This window comes from Natator depressus, chromosome 11 (assembly GCF_965152275.1).
Source record: "Natator depressus isolate rNatDep1 chromosome 11, rNatDep2.hap1, whole genome shotgun sequence".
NCBI lineage: Eukaryota > Metazoa > Chordata > Testudines > Cheloniidae > Natator > Natator depressus.
Window position 1 is genome coordinate 75,211,616 of NC_134244.1, and position 23,992 is coordinate 75,235,607.

General features: G+C 46.8%; 1 protein-coding gene across 1 annotated transcript in view; it reads right to left on the minus strand.

Moving 5' to 3' along the window:
- Positions 1-499: 499 nt before the first annotated feature.
- MCM3AP (minichromosome maintenance complex component 3 associated protein) overlaps positions 500-23,992 on the minus strand; it is a 77,532-nt gene continuing 54,039 nt past the window's right edge. The window contains exons 18-29 of the mRNA XM_074968183.1: positions 21,736-21,933; positions 21,288-21,356; positions 19,390-19,524; positions 15,899-16,052; positions 14,620-14,878; positions 14,115-14,212; positions 11,577-11,967; positions 10,905-11,162; positions 9,413-9,542; positions 6,343-6,540; positions 3,185-3,335; positions 500-2,581 (exon numbers count right to left, since the gene is read on the minus strand). Of these exons, the coding sequence (XP_074824284.1) occupies positions 2,423-2,581; positions 3,185-3,335; positions 6,343-6,540; positions 9,413-9,542; positions 10,905-11,162; positions 11,577-11,967; positions 14,115-14,212; positions 14,620-14,878; positions 15,899-16,052; positions 19,390-19,524; positions 21,288-21,356; positions 21,736-21,933 (2,200 nt within the window). The 3' untranslated portion in view covers positions 500-2,422. The remainder of the gene's footprint in view (positions 2,582-3,184; positions 3,336-6,342; positions 6,541-9,412; positions 9,543-10,904; positions 11,163-11,576; positions 11,968-14,114; positions 14,213-14,619; positions 14,879-15,898; positions 16,053-19,389; positions 19,525-21,287; positions 21,357-21,735; positions 21,934-23,992) is intronic.

Consider the following 23,992-nt stretch of genomic DNA (forward strand, 5'->3'; position numbering starts at 1 on the left):
CAGCTTTCTCTTTTTCTTCCCAACCCAGCAACACAAACATTTGCAGCATATATTTTAAGATACTTATTTGCTTTATCATCTCTCAGCAATTAGGCATAGTCAACGCACGTAAAACTCCGGGGTATCTTTTTCAAAGGTCTAGTCTATACTGCAAAGTTAGGTCAGCTTCGCAACATTACTCAGGGCTGTGAAAAATTCCACACCCAGTGAAACGTAGTAAAGCCAACCTAAGCCTTGGTGTAGACACTGCTAGGTCGTTTTCCGTCGATCTAGCTACTGCCTCTCAGAGAGACGGATTCGTAACAGTGAAGGAAGAACCCTTTCTGTTGCTGTAGGAAGTGTTTACACGACAACGGCACAGCTGCAGCACTGCAATTGTGTCACTGTAGCATTTCTAGTGTAGACATGGCAAGTCTTCAATGCAAAGTAAATGCATTAGATGTAGAGTAAGAAGCATTTTTGTGTAGTGATAAATGTTGACAATACAATTTAAGCCACTCAACATTTATTACATACATAGAAAGGTTACATTGGTACATAGTTGAAAGCATGATCTCAAAAACAGTGCCAAGGTTTCTTGATTCCATTTTACAGTCTTACAACACTAACTGCAAATGCAGAGCAGATCAACCACAGCATTACGAGCGAGCCATTGCTGAGAGCACAAGGCATGTGGACTGGTTAATTTCATTTTAGTCTGTTTCAAAAATAATCCCAAAGGCGCTCCATGGTCTGTAGGAAGAGTTTACCAGCAAGAACAGCCTTCGAGCACACCCTCCCTTTTTTTTTTTTTTTAAAACCCTCATATTCCAGTTTTTATCAGCAGATCTTTAACTTAAAAGATAAACCCAAATTTACTACTGGCATTTTAAGGAGAAATGAAAAGCTTTACTTTAAAAAGAGAGACTGGGAAACATGTGGGGACTTGGGAGCAGGGGGGTGAATGCTTGGGGAGCAGGGAGAATTTTAAATACAAACGTTTAAATAGGCAACTCCTTTCTGATGGGTGGGCAAGAAGGCTGCTCGTTGCTAAACCTGTCGGTAACCTTGTTTCAGAATATCTGATCAATCTAAGACTGAAACAATCTGGCTTTCTTACATGAACAAACCCTTCCATTAGAATACTCTCATATTGAGTTCACTGCAGATAATACTTTTATGTTAAAATAAAAACGATGCAACTTTCCAAACAAGAACCTCATGAGAAGCTGAGAAACAGCAGCTGCTAAAGAATTCCTCAATGGCCCTGTGCTACTGAAAAACAAAATCGCATGTGTTCGGTTCTCAGCAGTACACTATTCCACACAAGAGGGAAACCGCTCTTTCAGTACATAGCTGCCATAAACAGTCAACATAATGAAACTTAAGTCACCAAGTACAGAATCCCCTTGCATGGAGCATTATTCAGAGACAACAGTCCAGGAATCCTATGGATTCTTGAGAACAAGAACAATGCTCCAAATGTTTCTTAAACAGGGAGGAGATATTCGTGGGCAGCTAGGAGGCTCAAAAGGCAACGGAACCGTGAATAAAAAACAAGCACACTAGAACAGAACAATTTCCATAAACTACAAACTGCTCAGCCTGTGACTTCTAGCTATATTCTGTGTTTAGATTAGAGTCGCATTGTTCCCTTCTACCTCAGGATCCACACTGACTTAGGACTAACCAACCTTACGACATTCTTTTAGTGAAACCAAATTGAGCTGCATGATTCCAGCAGAATGGCTCTTCTTCCTGTACACCCATTGGCAGGATTTTATTGTTCTCGTTTCAGCAAAGACCAAAATCCAATCCCAGGCTAAAGTGTTAACTCTGCCAGCCTGGTGGCCTACAGTTTACTCAGCAGCCTTACTCTATTACCAAGAGGGAGCCCACCCAAGAGGCTGGCAGGGCAGGGAGGCTGGCAGTCAAAGAAGGGGGCGGGCTGCTTGGTTTCCCTCACAGCTGTGAAGATGAGCAGGCACTGAGCATCTGGATGGCGGTCAGTCTACCCCTCTCTGCTGGAGCAGTCATGGGACGCAAGCGAGGGGAGTTCATAGAAAGGGAACATTAATGTACAGATTGAGCCTGAAGCACTGCTTGTCATGAGGCAACCAGTTCCCCACCTCTGGCACTGGGCAGCTGGTGTGAAGGAATCATGGCGCTGGAGGACCCCAGACAAAACCCAGACGTGGGCTCACAAGAAATGCAGGGCTGGGCAGACGAGGGGCTGTGAGCAGACACCCCCTCTGCTGGGCGAGGGACTGGTGCACAAGATCCATCCCTGTCCAGCGTATGTTGCCACGATTCCTCCCCGGAGGAGAGGCATAGTTTCTAGCATAGGCCCCTGCTGTGGGAACATTTATTGTCTGACCCCACATCCTGGACAATCTTTCATCGTGAGGTCTCTTGCTCCACATGCTGGCTTAGTTAAACATGGTTAAACATCTACCATGTCCCGCAGGGCAGAGAGATGAAGCTCACAGGCGATCTCCTCTTCCTTGTTCGCTCTAATCAGCCGTTTTAAGCGTTTCAGTCTGTCTGACAGAGAGGTTCCTGTCTCCTTCACCAGATGCCCATGTTCCACACGACTTCCAGCCTGTCCAGAGGGAAAGATGCACGACTGTCAAAGAATCACTTGTCCGACAGGAACAAGGGAAAGTTAGCCCTGGAGGAATGTGCCTGTTAAATCCCTCTGCTACCTCTGGAGACAGCCTGGCCTCTGAACCAGCAATCTCCTAGTGGTGCAGGCCAAGCACTTCCCTTCCCAGGAGGGTGGGGCATAGCCAGCACTTTCACAACCCATCTCCCACCTTTAACTCGGTGGAGCGGAGTGTTGGCTGGCTGATTCTCTTGCGCCACATCTCAGCTCACGGTTACTATGCACAATAGTAAAGGGGACAGCGACAATGCGATGGGCTGATCAGAAGGACTCATGTTTAAAATCACATATAAACACAAGGCTAACCCTGTGTTTCTGGGAAATACGCTCACAGCAGCCCACTTATCCAGGACAGCTGGAGCCCATCTCCCAGGCAGGCAGAAATTCTCTCTCTCGAGAAATTCACAGACTTGGAATTCTACCATGAAAACCACCTGTTATTCCCATGGCAAGTTCAGGACATCAATCTGTTCAGCGTTTGTTCAGTGCTCTGCAGAGGTAAAGCTCTATGTTCTCGCCAATACAACTCTCTCTTTTTACCTGTGCATGTGGGGACGTGGGCGTTCCACTCAGTGGATGGATAACCGGAGGTGTACAGACCAGGCTCTGAGGGAGGTAGAGGGGAAGAGACACAGAGCATGGGAGCTGCTCAGAGTCTTCTGCTAACCACTGGTGTAGCTGCTCCTCAAACCTAGAAAGAAACAAGGTCATAGGGACAGGTCAAACGGCAGCTCGGCTTTATACACCTTGTGCTTTTCTGCCCGAAGCATGCACATTCTCTGGGCTGATGTAACCACAGAGGGAAATCAGGTCTGACTGGCAGCCCGAGCACCCCAGGGACAGTGCACAAGTCAGAAGTCCTGGGAAGCCAGCATGGCTCAGGAAAGGGGTAACCGCACCACTTCTCTCTCTACATTGCCAGGGCAGGGACGAGCCGCTCAGTCGCCACGAGCCGAGGCAGTTTCTTCAAGGGAGGTTTAAATCGAACAGATCGCTCCTGAAAATGGCACTATGCAGAAGGAAAATCAATAGCTTGTTGAATTCCAAACGAAATGACCATTTCCCCGAATTAACCAGTGAGACTCGTCCAGGCCTGAGTGCAGTGAGCGAGTTCATTCTTAGCAATCCATACGGTGTTTGATTTGGGATTCTCCGCACGTCTCCATTCGAAGGTTTGCAGTCTAAGTTACAGAGACCCCATTCAATGCAGTCCTGTTGATGAAGTTCAGAGAGAAGTCGCTGACCCCTTAGTTTACAGACAGTGATGGAAATACTGATGGAGAAAAAGGAGAGAACTTCCCCTTAAAATGATCCAGGAGGCAGAGATGAAAGCAGAGCTAACAGCACAAGGAGGGTGGTGTAGCAGGGCAGTTGCCCCGCTCCTGTGAAAGGCTAGGCTGACTGGGGAAGCTGGGGCCACACCCCAATCAGGCCACAGCTGGCCCTATAAAAGGGCTGTGAGTAGGGTGACCAGATGTCTCGATTTTATAGGGACAGTCCCATTTTTTGGGTCTTTTTCTTAAATAGGCTCCTATTACTCCCTACCCCCATCCCGATTTTTCACATTTGCTGTCTGGTCAACCTAGCTGTGAGCCAGGAGCTGAGTCAGTCTCTCTCGAGCTCTGGAGAGAGAAGAACCTAGCTGCCTGCGAGAGAAGGGTATCTGAGGCAGAGCAGTGCTGGGGAAAGGCAAGGGGAGCTGGGGAGCTCCAGCCTGGTAACTCCCAGGCTGCAGGCCTTGTGCAAGGCCTAAAGAAGGTACTGGGGCTGCCGAGGTACAGTCCGGGATTAGGAAGAGGCAGCTGGTCCAAACCCCCCTTGCCAGTGATGAGAGGCCATTACAGACTGCAGTCTGCCCCAGTGAGCGTGGGCTAGATGATGACTGGCACTGAGGCGAGATGGAGTTTAGAGGGTTGGGGATTCCCCTGGGAGGGGAGACCCAGGCTGTGGGTTACTGCTGGGGCAGAACCCCGAAGTAAGAGGCACCGGGGTCCGGGAGGGACTCGGGGGCCAGCGGCAGGTGAGCCACCGGCAGGCAGAGGGCGCTCTGGGCTGGAATTGAGCTAATTCCCAGGATCACTAGCAGGAGGTGCCACGCCGGTGCGCCATCGCATCGTTACAGGTGGGTTCTGCTTGTAATCAATCATTCCATCCATCATGTTCTGAACTCACAGTGTGGCTCAATTCAAGCAAAGCGCACTGCAGAAAAAGCTGCAAGGAAAAGATCCCCTGTAAAACGGCTAATCTGAAAATCACCCCCCTTCTTCCCACTCACCCTGAGAAAAGGCATCAATCCAATCAGTACTCCAACAGCCGAGCAGGGGTAGACAGCACACCCCAGAGACACTGACTGTCCACACCAGCATAGGTAGATAAGAGGGGAAGGGAGAACACCTGATGCTAGAACAGATGCTCATACACCAGCTTTGATACCAACAGATCCTAAACTGCATACAGTAACACCTCACTTGGCAAACCTTAGCAAATGACACACGACAACCATCAGTTTAGCTGGGTAGAGTCACTCCGGAAGAACAAAAAAGCAGTGCTCAGAATCAGGATTAATAATGCCCCTGGAGGAATCCACATTCTTGGGGTATTACTTAGCCATCAGATCAGAGTTCAAGTTATTGGCTTCCTCAAAGCAATGAAAGATGCCAAACCCTGGGAACTTTTAGAGAAATGGATCCCTTCAGTTAAGCAAGGGAAACAGCCCAATGTACTATCTAACCTGTTCCAGGATCCTGGACAGAAAAGGTCAGTGAGAGAGAACAGGGACATACATTCACCTTCTCCTGATCTCACAGACAAGGAACTGCACATGGCAAGGTGAAGTGACAGGGGCAATGTACAGAGCACTCTGCCTTTACCCTAGAAATCCCTTCCAACTGACTGACGTGCAGCATGGAGCGCTCCCACCGGTCAAACAACCCTTCCCTGTGTCTGGCACCGCGGCGCTAGTGCTTCACCCACTAAGACAAGACACGTCATTGTGGAGGGCCTTGCTTTGGGATCCAGCCTCAAATGTCAAACTGTTCCCATAGCTACAGAGGAGGGCTGGAAGAACAGCTGAAGGCCTGGCCTGATGACTGGCACAACGGCATGCAATAGCATGAGGGCTCGTGCTGAGATCTGGTTGGTAGGATCACACCTTTCAAAGAATTCTGGGTTAAGCTTTGTGATTTCGCTCCTGGTACCCTGCGCGCTCATGGAAATTCCGGCTCTTCCGTTGCACTCAGCCTCGCTATAGTACTGATGGTCTGACTGTTGGTGGCAGCCATTGGCTGGATCTCAAACCCCACAGTGCCCATGTTACGATGTTTCTGAACCCCAGGAACGGCCCTAGCTGTTTGGCTGGCCAGGGCAGAAAACATTTTTGGCACCCACCTCCCAAGCAGCTGAAGGGAAAAAACAGCTGAGCACCCGCAAGGAATGGGTGCCCATGGTCTGCTTGCCTGCCCCCTAGAACCAGCCCTGTTTCTGATAGCCGAGGAGAGGAGGGGGAGAGGGAAGGAGGACACAGCAGCTTTATGCAAAGGAGAGATTGTCAGCAATAATCTGGGTTCCTCCATGAAACCACTAAACCTCAGCTCCATACAACAGAGAAGCCAAAACTCTGTTCATGAACCCCAGCACCCTGCAAAGCCATCAATGAGTCTGCTAGGAAAAGGGTCTGTGCAGCTGTTCCTGTCACTTACCTCCTGTGCTCTCTCTTCTCCAGCTCCAGATTAGCAGCCAGGCGCTCTGGAAGGCGCTCCTGGGCTGAGGCCACGTGTGTTAGATCTGCTGCACTAGGAATCCTCGTTTCTTGATCCCCCAGCCTGACGACATGCTCAGTTCGAGGTGGCAAAATGGGATAACGTTTTGCAAATGACTGAGGAGAGCATATCCTTGACCTGGAAAAGGAAAGTATTTTAGAGGGAGGGCGGAAAGCCAAAGCCAGTATGCTCCTGGCTGCCTGGAATTCAGAAATAGCAGAACTAAGGAAATAATCACATTCGCTGGGGATGAAATCCCCCTGTATGGAGGGTTCAGCACGAGGCCTCTGCATCACCTACATGCCACTTAGCTCCTGAAAATAAAGCGTACATGGGAATTGAGTGGGGCAAGGAGTTTCTGGGCCCCAACACAGGAGTGGGTTTCATTTAAGGAAAGATACCCCTGAGGCAGTGCATGCTACTTGGACTCTAAGGCCACGTCTACACTACAAACGTATGTTAGAATCATAGAATATCAGGGTTGGAAGGGACCTCAGGAGGTCATCTGCTCCCCTGCTCAAAGCAGGACCAATCCCCAACTAAATCATCCCAGCCAGGGCTTTGTCAAGCCTGACCTTAAAATATCTAAGGAAGAAGATTGTTGACTCAAGTTATGTCGGCATACAGCCACCACGGTTAGTACAGCGCTAGTGTGGGTGCGAACTTGGAGCCATCTGTCAACGGCGCACGTACTTGTCAGGAGTGCTTGTGTCGATGCAGAGTGCAGGGTAGGTACTTCAGTGTGCAACTCACCACCGTTCAGTGCACTGACTTTGGGGAAGTTTTGGCAATGCATGGTGGGGCTAAACGAGCCACGCAGGGGTCTGCTTCCCAGTTTGCAACGGTCTCTGTTCCGTAATATTGTCCATTTCCCATAATTTTTGCACCTTTTTTCAAAATGCCACAAACCCGTGTGGCCTCTCTCACTGTCTGTCATCTCTGACAGACGCATGGAGCCCGCACAGCTCTGCACTACTGTCATGAGCATCGCGAGCACAGGACGCACGATCCCAGAGTATTTGCAGAGCCACAAGAACCATCGAACCAGTGGAGAACATGACAGTTCCTTGGAGGACAGATGGCTGTGGGACATAGCGCAAAACCAATTCAAGGCTGTTGGTGGCGTTCATGGAGCCACTTCACCTGCATCAGGCTCACCCATTCTCAACTGGCTGGACTCAGTGGAGTCAAAAACAGGTCCTGGCTCACTGCACGGCTGGATCCTCTGGTCGCCTGTCCTGCACACTCCTCCTCTTCCTTACCAACCACCACCTCCTCCTCGCTGTTCACTGCAGGGGCCTAAGACTTGGGCTCCTCGGAGGTATCCACGATGCTGTGAGGTGACGGTGGTTGGGTCTCTGCCAAGTATGACGTGCAGCTCTTTGTAAAAGTGGCAGGTCTGCAGCTCCACACCGGATCGACTGTTGACCTCCTTGGCCTTCAGGTAGGCCTGCTGCAGCTTCTTGGCTTTCTCACGGCACTCCTGCTGGTCCCTGTCATACCCCTTCTCCTGCATCCCCAAAGCAATCTGCTTGTAGATGTCTGAATGTTTCTTCACCCGGTTCAGAGCTGGGTCAGCACAGCCTCTTCTCCTGACAAGCGCAGGAGAGCCAATATCTCCTGACTACTCCAGGCAGGAGCGAGTCTTGAGCATGTAGCCAGCATGGTCAGCTGGTCAGTTGAACTCAACAATGGAGGGCTATTCAGTGTGCTCGCTAAGCCAGACAATCAACAAAAGGAATTTAAAAAAATCGGTGGGACTTTAAATGGTGTCGGGGAAGGGGAGGTTCCAGTCTCTGTGACCCCTGGGCAGTGGAGTTCACAATGGTGACCGGAGCAGTCAGTGCAGCGCATTGTGGGATAGCTGCTGGAGGACAGCTAAGGTTGATGTAAGTAACAGTGTCTGCACTCACCCTGTGTTGACTAAAGTACACTGACCGTGCCTCTATGCCGCTCAGGAAGGTGGTGTGACTCTGTCAGCGTAACGGGGTGCTTACGTTGGTGGGAGACGAAGCATAGACACACACACAACTGCCATACATTGATCTAACTTTGTAGTGTAGACCACACAACTGAGGGCAGTCAGCGCTCTGATGAGAAACACTAGCCACTGGCTTCATCCTATGCCTTCTGGAGACAGCAAGACAGTGGTGAGTAGGTTGCTAGGGGCTCACTCCTCTAGAGGGATACTACCCGCCCCAGACACCAGCTCTGTGCCCCTGACACACTTGCTCCTACAGGCAACTCCTCTGGCTCTTTGCTTACCAAAGGGCCCTTTCCCACTCCATCCTGCAAGCCAGGGACAGAGCCTCCTCTGGAGCGCAACTGCTGGGAAATACAGTTTCAATAAGGGATGTGAATAAAAAGCAGCTTTTGATCCAGGCTGACAAACAGCACAATGGGACCCTGCCTTCCAACATTTCATTAAAGGCATTCACTCTTCTGAATAGGCCAAAGAGCCCTGGTGCTGCAAGACACAACTTGTAATTAATTTTGATGGAGAAGACAGCATGGACGGTTCCTTTACGCCCAGCACAGCCTGTAACAGACATGTAACAGACACTGACACTGGACAGAACGGTGACATACCATTAGCACGCGATCAAGGCTTTTACCATCGTGGTATAGGAGGTCACCAGACCCCCAATTAACATTCTCTTCCTCCATATTTTGTGCAGCCAGAAGCAAATCATTTCATGTTTAGTAAGAGTTAAAATGCTTTCATCTATTTCATCGTAAGACATGAGAGAAGCTTTGGAAAACCCTAACAAGTCTGCACTGTGATCTCTGGATAGGGCTGTAATATAGTGTGTCTCTCCAAAGAAAGTATACCTTTTTCATTATAGAAATATGAAGAGCATTGGGAAAATAAAAAACCCACCCTATGCAATCATGAAGACGCTGTGCAATTTCCCAGTGTGTACAGTGCCTACTCAACTAGTGACGTCAGTGCAATTTATGAAGATATAGTCATGCTATTTATCATGACAAATTTAAAAAATCATCTTGCCTTGTGTCCCCCTTCTGGATCTCCTTCTGTGTTTGCAGTCTGGCCCGCTCCCATGAAAAAGGAAGAGTGAAGGTTTTTAAATGTTCCTCAAAGAAATAGACATATATCTGGCCATCTTCACTCACTGCTTCTACACACAAACAAACATGAAAAATCTAGTCAGGATCAATACAGGCTTTCAGCTTCAAGAGAAATACAACATTAAAACATAGCTCATGGAAATTGTGCCTTACGTTTTGAAGATTTCAAGGAATTAGATCTGTTGAATAGACAGAACTTGCAGTAGTGTGCCTTTTGGGCCTGATTCAATATCCAGGAAATTCCAGATTGGATTGTTGGGGATTACTGTAAAATATTGCTTTATCTTCACTTTTAACACCCCAGTGCACCCAACCCCACAATGTGCCAGGCATGAAAGCTCAGTTCAGCAACAGATATTTTTACACTGAAATGAAGACTGGTGTTTCTCATGCAGAAAACACCTTTTACATTGAATCCATCTGCAATTTCTCTGGAAGGAGTTCGGCCCAAGGAGATTTGTGCCTCAACTCCTCTCACCAGTAATGCTTATTCATAGCAGCAGGTTTTACTGGTTTATCTAAAACTAACAAGTCGCCAGAGTTTACCCACCTGCTTTAAACCTTCAGCTGAGATGTGTCGGTCGAGTACTTTCAGACACCCTGAAAAGTAATCATCAGCCCTCTCAAGCCTGCTCTATTTGCAACAGTCTGCACATCTTTCAGGGAGGATATTTACATCTAGGCACCACAGTACACCCATGAGTTCAGTCTTTCTACATTTAGCTTAACACATTGAACAACCATCCACATTTTGTCCTTATTTCTGTTTGCTGGAATATGGCAAAACGGTGATACTACTAATTCTAAGGGTGTGCTAATATTATTAGATATCCATCATCAATTCTCAGAGCACATCCTCAATGCCTGAACCCAGGAGTCAGAATTCAGGGACGCATGATAGATGAATGGTCACTGGCAACATGTCTGAGCAAGAGCTGAACAATGTCACTGGGCAAAACAATGCCTGGCAATTTCAACGTTGGGGCCAAATTCTGCCCCCAGACAGGTGCATGAAGCCTCTAGTAATTTGAATGGATCTAAGTCTATGAGGCCAACACTGGCTTATAAATTAATCGGATTTGCACTAGACTGGAGAGGTTCTGAACATATTCTTCCATGCAAGCATGAGGAGCAATGCTGGGCAGAGTTCTAGCTTGCCATGGGCTCATGAAGAGAAAGTCCCATGGCTGGCCAACGGATGTGCAGCAAATGCAAATGCACCCACAGTCATCCCACTGCTAAGAGCAGCGGGAATGATGGGGAGTCAGCCCTCCCAGAGAACATGCCATGCTAATGCTATACACTGCCTCTGGAGACCATGGGGATGGGCCCGCAAGCTATGCTGTGTTAAACAGAACAAGAGAGCAGTATGTAACAAAGCACAGACGAGCCCACCCCAGAACACTGAATACCTGGTATGACAGGCAGCCGGGGGGGTTTCCAGTCTCTCAGTTTATGATCAATGCACAGCACAAAGATCTCATCCCAGGGGATTTCGTCAACAGCAGGTCCATCATCTCCTGAGCTGGCAAACAGCCTGCCCCGCCATTTGTAATAGGTTCTGCTCAGCAGGTTCTCCACTTGAGACTGGAGTATCGGCTGGGTCTGGGGAGAGCTGGCGATCTGGGACACGTACTGGAAAATCATGGAGCAGACAGGACGCCAGGGAGCTGGACAAAAACAGCATACGCAACTGGTTAGCATAATCTCCACTGAGTAACTGTTTGCACTGGGTACTACAGTCAGGGAGGAGCAGCAATGGCCAGTCCACCGCGCTGCGGGGAAGGCTTCCCCAAACTCAGCTCTGCTGATACACCTCAGTCTGAACCTGCTGCAATCTCCTCCCTCCAGGGCTGGGCCTACTCTGAGCAAAGATCAGGATCATGCTAATGTGCATAATGCAGGAGACACATGCACTCAGGCTACAGAACAATCATGAAATTTATGGCTAGATTTTGATACAAAAAGACTGAAACACACTTTAAATGTAAGGGGAGAGACATTTGCTGGCAAAGGGACAGACTTTGTACCCTGACACTAAAACGTCTTGAGATGCAGCTTTCTGCCCAGTGCAAACTACATACCCCCTTGAGGAGGAAGGTCCATGTGCGGGATCTGGAAGGACAGCACGGCCTTCCTCAGCCAGCCCAGGTGATCCAGTGTGTTCCAATGGAGGTGAGGAAGCAGCTGATTGCCGCCAGGCTCCACGAACTCAGTGACAGGCCAGGACTGGTCACAGAGCTGTTCTGAGGAAACCACCCCAGACAGGAACTGCAGGACGCTGTTGTACAGCTCAATGATAGCGCTGGGCTCTTGGGAGGGCAGGCCGGCCAAGCGCCTCTGCCTCTGGTCATGGTAGAAGCGCCCGCTGAACTCACGGCTAAGCCCATCCTCGATGAATTGCTGGAGGGTCTGGCAGCCGAGCTCTGGGGAGCTGGGGCACTGGGAAAGCAGCCATCGCACTGCCTCGGAGAGCTATGGCACAGACATTGACAGAACAAACCAGTCAGCCAGGCCGCTTTAGAAGCTCTGCTCAATATTAACTAGTGACACTATGGACTCAATCCTGCAGCCCCATTGGCTTCATAGTCCATGGTACAATGCAAACAAATCCCACAGCAACAACTGTGACATTCACAGCAGCAATTGCTAAATTTTGCGGCACCATTAATTTACTCTACCTCCATGAAACAACCTTAATTCCCACCCCACACAAGCACATCATGGTCAGAGCTGAAAACAGATGCTGGCACAGAATCCATTGATAACTGTTCCCAACTGATGATTTCCAGATTGGGGTTTGGCATTCTGCTTTCCAGGCACCATGGCTCCACTCCCTGAGCCTCGGCCCTGGTGACCGGATTAGTCTGCAGTTCCCCACACAGGAAGAAGCTCTCTGATAGCAAAGGGCTCTGGAAGACAAAAGCATTATGAGACCCAGTGGCTGAAAGTTGAACTCAGCCGAGGTGACAATGGAAATAAAGGTGCAGATGTAAAGAAAAGATAATTTAGCCACTGGGACAGGTCAGCACTTGGCAGCACGTCAGTCTCATAATCTGAAGGTCCTGAGTTCAAGCCTCAGAGAGGGCAATTGTTTTAGGGGGGAGGGAAAGCTCAGTGGTTTGAGCATTGGCCTGCTAAACCCAGGGTTCAATCCTTGAGGGGGCCATTTAGGGATCTGGGGCAAAAACTGGGGATTGAGCAGGGGCTTGGACTAGATGATCTCCTGAGGTCCCTTCCAACCCTGATATTCTATGATTCTATGATCAAAGTTTGTGGCAGATTCTCTGTCACTTGGAGTCTTTAAATCCAGAAGGAGTGTCTTTCCTAAAGACAGACTCTATCTTAACCTAAGCTCCTGGGCTTCATACAGGAACCATTGGGTGGCTTCCTCTGGCTTGTGTTACAGAGAAGGATAGACTAGATGTCCTAACGGTCCTTCTAGACTCAGAGTGTATTATTCTGTGTAAAATGCAGACTGGAAGAACAGGAAATGTACTGGGTACATTCTGACCCCTTTAGGCTCTGTTATGGAAGTGGCCAGACAAGGACCTAACACCACACTAGTTCCCCTTCCTCTGTGTGAGGGGAAGGACCAAACCACCCCTCCCATTTAATGTAGAGGGTACTGGGAGGTGAACAGAGTATGCAGAACAACCAGCTGAGTACAACCTGCACAGGGCCCTTTCCAGCTCAGGACCCAAGTCCTAAGGAACACTGACACTTTCCGAGTACACACAAGGTCGTTACAAGGAGGAGGGAGAAGAATTGTTCTCCTGAACCTCTGAGGACAGGACAAGAAGGAAGGGGCTTAAATTGCAGCAAGGGCGGTTTAGGTTGGACATTAGGAAAAACTTCCTAACTGTCAGGGTGGTTAAGCACTGGAATAAATTGCCCAGGGAGGTTGTGGAATCTCCATCATAGGAGGTTTTAAAGAGCACGTTAGATAAACACCAGTTAGGGATGGTCCAGATTATAGTTAGTCCTGCCATGAGGGCAGGGTCTAGACAGGATGACCTCTCAAAGTCCTTTCCACTCCTACAATTCTATGATACAAAGGTTTGCCCGTAATCCACCATAACATTGTTTGGTTAAACAGCAGACACACCCCCGTTAGCCAATATAAGGTGGAGACAGCTGTGGATTATATTATCCTGCCACTGAAGACCACAGTGCTATAGCTCAAATACTAGACAGGGCAGACACCAGTTTTGTGCAATTAATTGTGTGGGTCTCCAGACCATACGTAGAGGAAAGGCAGGAATACTGGCGGATGGACAAAATGCAGGGGCAGAGTTAAGTTAGGGCTGGAGCCTTAGTTGAAAATGTTTGTGTTATTTTACTAATATTTTAAAGAACAGTATCTTCTGAAACATAACTCTAGCCAAGTCCTGCTCTGGCCAAAGGTTGGTTCAGTAGGACCTAAGTTTTCTGTGCACAGACTATGATAAAGCTCAGTTTTAGCAATGGAAAAAACAACCCACAAAACAAAAGTTTTGTAGCTTAAAACGCAGAGTTATTTAGAATGTGGAGAACATTCCCCACCAGATGTGAACAATTAAGGTAGTAGAGACCTTAGTGACAAGCTTTTGAATATTTAATTTTGGAACTACTGTTCCTACCCTGTTGGTGCCTTGCAAGTCACTGACAGAATCCGGAATCTCAACAATAATGTAGTCTGAAATAAGCTGAGCTGAAATCAAATCCTGCAGCATCAAACCTTTAAAGGAAAAGCAATTGCTGAAATAGCAGGCATTTTTCATTATTCATACACAGACAACAGAAAAAAAATGAAATTCTCCTATTCAGCCTAGTCCCATTGACAGCGGAGATTTACTATGTCTCTGACTGCCCCATTCTTTTCCCACACTGTAGCAACAAATTACATGCAAAGTAAAACTGAAATCCTTGAAAAAAAAAACCCTAATATTTGGTTTTCCTTTTCAGTTTACAGTCTCTTTCCTAAGGCTCTCTGGATTCGTGTTAGAGATCAGAGGATTCTTCCATCTCACATCTATAGCTCTTAGCCAAATGCTACATTTGGAGGAACACATTTATTGCTCATTCTCTGCCCTGGGCATAATCCTAAATATTAATAGTTATTTCAAGGTACAGAAAATCACACACCCTCTTCTACTTCCTTCTCTGTGGCCTCTTCTCCCCGCGTAGGGACTAGAACCACCAGAGGTACTATTGGATGGAAAGGCTTCGCCTGAAGGAGCTGTTTCAACTGCAGCAAAGCTGCAAGCCAGTAGACATCCTCCTCAGCCACATCGTCACTCCTCGCTCTAGGGGGCAGCAGGAGAACAAGACCACTCGTTCCAAGCAGATCTTTTTCTGCCTCCGCCACGTCAAGCTGCGTGTCACTGAGGGTTCCATGGGCCACCTGCGCAAGCACAAAGGAAACAGTTCAGTTACAGCAAACAAGAGGGGCTCAGAACACACTGAATGCTGTAGATCAAGCTAGCAATAGCATTTCGGACAGGAAGCTCCTTCCTGGAACTTTATGGGGGGGGGGGAAAAGCTCGTGGGGGAGGGGAGAGAAAAATGAGTGAGACATTGAATATGGGCGCATCATACACATGCACATAAAAACTTCATAACAGGAATTTTATTTAGATTGCCAAGTCAAGCACTCAAAAGCTAGGAAACACCCGGATTAAAGCTGCCCGTGAAACCTTAATTTGGCACCCTCATCATCCAATCACATAATAGTTTTCAATTATTGAAAAGGACTGAAAAAAAGAAAAGAAAAAAGAGGAAAAGGAAAGGAAAAAATAGGGAACTCAAAAATTAGAAAATTTCCATTTCAAACCATTTTTCACAAAAAATACAGATTTTTAGCGGTAAATGTCTATAAAGATCGATTTTGCTGATAAGCACACAAACCAATGGGAAAATATTTCCAGTGATAATCAAAATTTACAGACAAGAAAGAAAAACGCTGCTTGAGAACCTACTAGAGTTTGATTTAAGGTGAACATTTTGAAATAGTATGCTGACAATTTACACTTTAACGATTACAAAGTTTTAAGTCTCAATGTTTACAGTCATTAAATAATTATTGTTGTCCACCCCCACTGCTTGAACCCCCATATTTTGCCACAACTGTGAAGATTTAAATAGATGAAAAGTTTTTTAAAAGCTTAAAATAAACATTAATATTACCCATCAAAATTACAAATTACAAAAAAATAAAAACTGAATTTTGCTAAACTGGACAATAAAGCTTTGAATAGGGTTAAAATAATGAAATATTGAGACTCCCTGACTGGTACGACTTCGTAAATGGTGATGAGCTTGCAGATGACACCACACACTGATAGCCTTGGCAAAGCATTTCTTAGCATCAGAGAGGTGATGGGCCCAGGGAGCAGCACACAGCTTACAGACTGCTCTAACGTACCTTTACACACAAGTTGACACAAACAGCCTGATCTCCTTGCATACCAAGAGAGTTAAACAATGCAAGTGTCTGGACTCTCTCCTCTGTGTTGCAGATCATATCCTTGGATCTTTTATCTCCCATAAATTTGGCTTTCAACCAATCCGCTAGTACCCTGTGAACAAAAACACAAACCATCTTTTTCATTTGACGTGATAGGTGGCGCTGGCAGCAAAGTCTATAGTTAAGCGACCACTCTCCATTATAAACCCCATTTTTAAGTTGCTTAGAACTTTGTCAAAGTTTAATTATTTGGGCTAAAACTTTCCATGCCAGGTGTCTGCCTCACGTTCGTTTGTTCAAGCAAAATGGCTCAACTGTTTCTCTGAATGAAGTTAGGGGAAAATAGGTAGCTTTGCCACCTTGAAATTTAGCAGGGAGATAGTCCTACAGGTCCCCAGGAAAATCCATCCAGATTTATCTCCGTTACAAGCCTCTGAAAATTGCCATTTGCAAACGATCAGTTGAACTTTTTGGAAGCTTGCTACTAAAATCTCCAAACATTCCTTCCACAACGAGCATGTTCCAACCCCGAGCTTCTACGCACCAGATTCTATGACAACCCTCATAGACCCCACTCATTCTCCTAAATGGGAGGCACAGAGCTAGTGCTCAAGCAGGGACACAAGCGCAGCAGCAGTGCTCCCCACCACCTTAGACCTAGAGAAAGGTGTGCTGGGCTGAGTGTCAGGAGCCTTCCCTGGCTGATGATAATTCTGTGTACTTTACTGCTCCAATTGAGGAAAACCTCTCACCCGCACCTTACTAAGGGGTAGGCAAGTATCATTCCTCCCATTTTACAGATGATACCCGAGAGGTGGCACAAGGTCATGCCTGGCAGAGCCGGAACTAGAACTCTGTCTGTAATGCTAGACCCAAGTGTCATCCACTTGGCCATACTCTCTTTCAGAATGAAGATGCCAAAGCTGTTGTCTAACTATTAGACAACACTCCCTCAGAGCTAGGAAATGAACATGGGAATCCTGATTCAAAACAGTGGTCTGCTGTGTAGCAAAAAGAGCTGTACAAGCCACTGACAAAGTATGTTTTGCATGCTGTGATGTTCTGGTGTTCACCCAGGCCCATAAGGGATTTGCTCACCATCTGCCTTGCAATCTTGGGTGTTTTCTGGCTGTGCAACTTTGGACCAGAGCTCTGATCCCAACAGCCTGCCAGCACCCACAAGCCTCACCCTGAACATTGCCCAACTTGGTTACTCCTGGCAGGCTGATCTCAGTACCCTTCTATCCCCAAATTCACCCTCAAATTGTCCTACCGCAGGGATCAGTCCCTCTCACCGAACAGTCCCAGAGAAAGTGTGAAATTTGCTGCCTCTTCAAAGACAGTGAAACACTCCGACCGGTCAGTTTTCCAAAGCACACACTTCACTGAACTTTCCCAACACTGATGGTTTATAATGAAAGGAAAATATTTTAACAACCAACGAACATGGATTAAGTGATAAGTAAAAGGGCTAAAGGTAGAAATGGTTACAAGCAAATACGCATCTAAAAGACTAAAATTTAATCTGGAAAGATAGTCTTTGTTCAAGATGGTTTCTCTCACGCACAGTCCCCTTTCCAGCTTTTACTGGCCAACATCCCATAGGAAGATCAGAGAGATCTTGGTTTGTCGTCTCCTAAGGTGAAGGATGAAGACGGAGCCTCTCTCTGTTGCTTACATTCCCAAAGGGACTGGCTTTGTTTTACAAGTCAGGAAGGCCTCCTGCAGATTCTCTCTCTCTCTCTCTCTCTCTCTCTCTCAGAGGCAGGAACTACGCTAACTCTCTAGTCTCTAAGGTGCCACAAGTACTCCTGATCTCTGTCTCTTGAGTTCAGGATCAGGATAACCCCCTGCTGGATTCATTTACTGATACTGTAATATGTAAACTGAGGTAAACCTACATTTCTCTGTCTAGGACAGATCTGTTAATCACCTTCACCTAGACCAGACAATCTGGTCTTGAACATGTTCTAGTATCATCACACAGAGGGAATTCATAACGTCACACACAGAACATGGACACATGCATTTTACAATTATACTGATCACCAGCCTTCCGACGACACCTTACCACAATCCCTTCTGGATAAGTATCATGGCAGCAGAGTGCTGTCTGCAGTGAGTTGGCGGGCCTGCTGAGAGTCAGTGCACCGTACGCCTCGGTAGCAAGGGCTCTTAGAGTCATACATCTCCTGCTAGAGGTTGATTCATATAGGGGATAACAGACTATTACTGCTACCATTTATTAGTCCATGCTGTGAATCCAACCGTCCTGCTTACAACCTTGTTGATGACCATTGCAGGGGTCAATATGAGGTTGCTTTGTCCCACATGATGGGATTTCTGTTTTTACAGTTAGCTTTTTTAAAAAGGTAGGAAATTATATATACATTTTAGACAGGTGCAATTTTATTTTTTTAAAACAGGGACAGCAATCAACCAATAGAACAGCTTACCAAGGGGCCCAGTGGATTCTCCATCATTTTAAAGCTTTGAAATCAAGATTGGCAGCCTTTCTAAAAGATACGCTCCAGGTTCAACCACAAGTTACTGGGCATGATGCTGGAACAGTTGGGTGAAATTCTATGGCCTGTATTGCATAGGTGGTTAGATAAGATTATCACAACGGCTCCTTCTGGCCTTCGAATCAATGAATCAACAGAAAATATCACAGAAAACTACAATGAAAGAACATTAATGTTGTAAAGTTAAACACTCCAAGTTAGGAAATGTCAAAATGAAGGTTTCCCATGCCACCTTAATTCATCCCCCTTGTGCATATGCATTATGATACAGTCTTAACAACAATCCCAGGTTTGTTCCATAGACCGCTGCCTCATTCAGTGCACAGGGTAGACCATGAATGAGGCAGAAAGTTGTGAGAAGAGAGAGAAGATTCTGTTGGGCTGAAGGGACTGGAGTGGACCCAAGAAAGTTGGGTTCTACTCTTTCTCTCTGCCACAGACTTTCTATGTGAAGTTGGACAAGACTGCGTCAAAACCCATACACACCTGGAGCAGGATTAAAGTTGCCCCGGCCACCTCAATTCTCACATTTCCTGGATTTCAAGTGCTTGACTTTGCATGTTAATGTTCTTTTAATGTATGGGGTATGTAACAACAGTCTTAGGGCATGGAGATATTTATTTATGACAGGATGTGAGGGGTGAGAAAGGGAATGTGGCTCCATCTCTAGCAAAGCGTAAGGAATTTTCCCTCTCTGCAGCAAAGCTATTAACTTTAGAAAGGCGCTAGAACACACTGAAGATTTAGCTAAATAAATAGGGGATATTCTACTGACCAATATTTCACCCCTTTGTCCTGTCATTCATTGCCTTTCTTTCTACTCAGGACATGGGGAGCTACATTTCAATGACAGTACAAACCCATCCCCTCCTCCATTCTGTCTCCATGACATGCAAGGGAATGCCGGTTGGCTCCTCTGCTTACTGGCTGGGATCCTCTGCTGGACATCCTTCGTAACTTGGCAACACCAAGAGCACCTTCCAAAAGATCTGTTCTCGCTGAACTGGAATATGTTCAAGGATCAGTGAAGGCAGATCCAGGGGTGTCCATGCAGCATCGCTTAAAGAGTGAAAAGTATATGAAAAATAACTGAATATCTTGAATTTTTTAATGACTCTTCCTTTTCGCCCTAAACTAGATTTAGAAAAAAAAGGTGATTTTTGCCCTGTTCTGTTCATTCCCTTGGAAGCACCTGGCATTGGCCACTGTTGGAAAACAGGGTATTGGGCTAGATGGACCATCAGCTGATCTCATGGTCTTGAAAGGTCAGTGTGGCTGTTTGGGCAGCTGCGTGCTAAGGTAACCAACTTTTTGAAGCTGTGAACATTGAATCAATGAATGCAGTTATAGTCTGATAAAATTAAGAGCTAATGTAAATGCTTTCTTTAAACGTTTTGCTTTCCACAAAGGAGTTACAAAGAGTTAAATGGGCATTCAAAGCAAGGAAGTCTAAAGTTAGACCTACGGGACTAGGTATTCAGCCGATGTGTATTGCCATAGCTCAGTTGACTTCAAGGGTTACACTGATTTACACTGGCTGAGAATCTGGCCCATAAAATTTGTCTTGGTTTGTTGGATCACATGCACATCCCCACTCTCCCCTCACTGTGCCTGACTACTTTGATGTTGTAAACAGGCCAGGGATTGAAGTTCATAAGAAGCCTACACAGGCAAGTGCCTGTGGGTTTAGAGAATACAATGAATGAGTAGGTTCTTTTGGCATCCTTTCAAACAACACTGAGAAAACTAGCTATTAGTTTATGGCATTTTCCAAGGAACCAGTAAAGCAGCCTTTAAACTCATTGATCCAACTTTCCAGCATCCTATCAAAGTTCTATATTTATCATTTTTCACCCCCGTAATCATTTCAGATTTCACCACGTTAAATTGTCTGAAATTTTATGAGTGATCTGGTTGCAGAAGAGAAATTTTTTGGTAAGTTTTGGGGCGAACTGGACCAACATCTTGGGATTGTTCAAAACGTCATTTACTAATCCGGAAAAGTTTCCGAGCTTTTTTGCCATGTCTCAGGAAGCAGTTTGCTTCCAAACTCCAACTAGATTTATTCTGTTCTCCTCAACAAGGATGGACTTTGTTGAGTTAGTTTGGGAGTTACTGAATTCTCTTTTGTCCACCAGAGGGGAACATCACAGAGTTCACGAATTCCACCTTGTATGTGCTAGGTTACAGATGTCTGCAGCTGCACGTTAATGACTTCTTAAAATATCCACACGGACCAGCAGAGATCCTGGTTTTAGACTTGTAAGTGTTCTCTCTCCTTGGTTTATCTCTGCTCTGAGCAGTGCTGTCTCCAGCTACAGCAGGTTTCTAGACACCAAAGTCATAAAGAAGTGGCCTCCTAAAACTAAGGAAATTCTGCCCACCTCCTCCATAACCATCATTACCTGTCTGACCTTCAGCTATGGGCTTCAGATCACTATTCTCTCACCGAGAGGTCTATAGTACTTACCAACATTTAAACTACAATTCCAGCCCACTGAAGACGAAGATCTGATGGTCCTTATGTTACAGAGACCACATCTCACTTATTGCTCTCTGCATATGAGCCATACTAGACTCTGCCCCATCTGCCACTCCACACACTCTCCCAGTATCAGGCAGACACTGCACTCTACAGGTACAGGCACAAGAAAAGGGTTCTGATATTTTGGAGGATCCACCCTTCACCCACCTTCAGTTACATATATCCATAGGGGCTAGTCTGAAAAGTCCGCTAGAGCCCGATTCACCACTCTGCACCAACGTTTTCAGGGCACACAGCAGCTTTGTGCTAATGTAGCTTCAATGAAGCTCCAACTTACCATAGCAACTGCTGGTAAAAGTACTGAACTTTCATTTGGTGCTTTGTCCTGTTTCTCAGCCATCTTAATCTGGAAACAAAGAGGAAGTCTGGTCAGGATGTATCAAAGGTGTTGAGTCCCCTGTACAACACGTATAGGTCTGCAAGAGCTAGGAGTGCTCATCTGTGCACCAAGCAAGCCGGAACACTTAGGAGACTTACTACCATGGAAGAAGATCAGAGAGAAATTCTCTCTGGGTTTTCAGTTTGTTTCTCGTATGTGTCTGACTGCAATGAGTACAGCCAGTGTCTTTTTCATGAGGGTCCTTCACAGGACAAGGGATATATGAAGATGTGCTTGTAAAACAAAATTTATATTATCAGGAACCTGTGCTCATGTGAAATTATTTTAACGTAACTTATCTTTTGAAACTGACTAGATTTCAGGTTAGCTGTGTCAGTGCTCTTACCTGGTGCAGGAGATTCCCAGATTTCCTGCATGTCCCAGGTTTACAATTCTCTTAATTAGGTTCTCCTCAGCAATAGGACACTCTGCACTGGGGGATAATGCTTTCAGTTTGTTTTTTGGATCCACACAACAGGGAGCTGCTGGGAACGCCCTCATTTGATGCTTCAGCTTCTTCCGCGCTGCTACAACTTCCCTCCATCTTTAAAAGAGAAAATACGTATATGCTGTACTAATAAATGATGCTTATAAATAAATAAATCTCAAATTGTTTTCACAGATTTTCTGTTCAGAGTTATTCTTCACTATTAACTTTCTGGAGCTACTTTGGCACCTTAGGTTTATTAGCAGTTCAAAGTAGAAAAGGAGCGATCGCTTACCTCACAGTACCTTGAGTTCTTTAGGATGTTTTGTCCCTACGGGCACTCCACTGTAGCATGTGGATGTGCCTGTGCGCTCTTGGCTGGAGACTGCAAAGTAACATTTGCGGGCCCACGCAGACCAGCGCCTTATGCTGTGAGCAAGGGCATTTAGAGAGGTGTGAGTCCACCACCACTCAGTTCCTTCTCCACCGTGGAAGACTCCCAAGCAGGAATTCAGTGAGATGGGTGCTACGGAGGTAAGTCCAGGACAGTTTGAAGGACTGTACCACCAAAGGTGGAAGCAGGTAAGATGGTATAGTGTGTGGCTAAGATATGGCTAGAAGACCAAGTAGCAGACCTACAGATTTTTCAGTCAAGCTATGGACATGGACTGAGCTCTGGTAGAATGTGCTGTCACTTCCTGAGGGGGGCATGTAACCCTGCATTCCCATAACAAGCCCTGATGCAACCCAAAACTCACTTAGACAGTCCGTGTCTGGAAACTGGTTGGCTCTTCATCCAATCCAAAAATCAACACGAATAGTCTAGGAGAGGTGCAGCATGGTTTAACCCTTTTCAGGTAGAAGGAAAGGGCCCTCATTACATCCAAAGAATGAAGGCCTGATTCTTCTCTGAAGACCCCACCTCACCTCTTCCCCTTCCCTCCCCCGCACCCCTCCAGTGCCTCCAGACGCTGAAACAGCTGATCGGCAGTAGGTGCTTTGTCAGCAAAGTCCTCCAATTCACCATAGTTAAGGAAATCGTACTTGGCCAATGAGACCTGGTAGTTTGAAATTTGGAACTGGAGGCTTCCAGAAGAAAAGACCCTCCGGCCCAGAAGGTCTAAGTTTTTGCTTTCCTTATCCATCAGGGTGGATTGGAAATTTTGCTGTCTGAAGCACTCTGCTGCTGCCTGCACCAAGATGGAATTGGGCGGAGGGTGTGAAGAAAGAAACTCCGAGCCCATGGCTGGTACCTAGCCTCTCTTTTCGTCCTCCTTGGTGGTAGGCATGCAAGTAGCCAGGGTACACCAAACCATTCAAGCTGGATGAAGAATGGCATAGTTGATCTATAGGGCAACTCTGCCCACTACCAAGGAGTGAAGAATGAATATGCAGCTCATCCAGCTCCCTTTGCAGGAGTTCCTGGAACTAGCGGAAGTCGTCAGGAGGTGAGGGAGAGGCTGAAGTGACTGCAGCATCCAGAGAGGAGGAAGGAAAACGCTCCTTCTCTGACAGTACCCTCAGAACTGGACTGAGCGGCTCGTCCTCCATAACATGTACAGAGCATCTGCTCGAGGATGCCCTATGCGTGGACAGGAGCAAAGCCTCCCTGGTGGAAGAGAGGGATAATCACCTTGTGTAGTAACTGCGGTTCTTCGAGATGGTTGTCCCTGTGAGTACTTCACTTTAGGTGGTGTCTTGACGCCCTGCGCTTGTAATCAGAGATTTGTGGTAGCAGTGCTTAGTTGGGCCGCGCACAAGCCATAGCCATCTTGTGCCGCTCTGAGCGGTTACATGGCGGTACACAGCCAACCAGCCCCGTTCCTTCTCTACCTCAGAGAATCGGCCTTCGCCTCCGAAGTAGACGGGAGGAGGGAGGGTAGTGGAGCACCCACAGGGACAATCATCTCGGAGAACCTCACTTGCTACATAGTGGGCTGTGGTGGGGGCATTATGGTTTCCTCCAGTGATGAAGATGAGAATATAAGAACGGCCGTACTGGGTCAGACCAAAGGTCCATCTAGACCAGTATCCTGTCTTCTGACAGTGGCCAGTGCCCAGTGACCCAGAGGGAATGGACACAACAGGTAGTCATCAAATGATCCATCCTGTTGCCCATTCCCAGCTTCTGGCAAACAGAGGCTAGGGACACCATCCCTGCCCATCCTGGCTAATA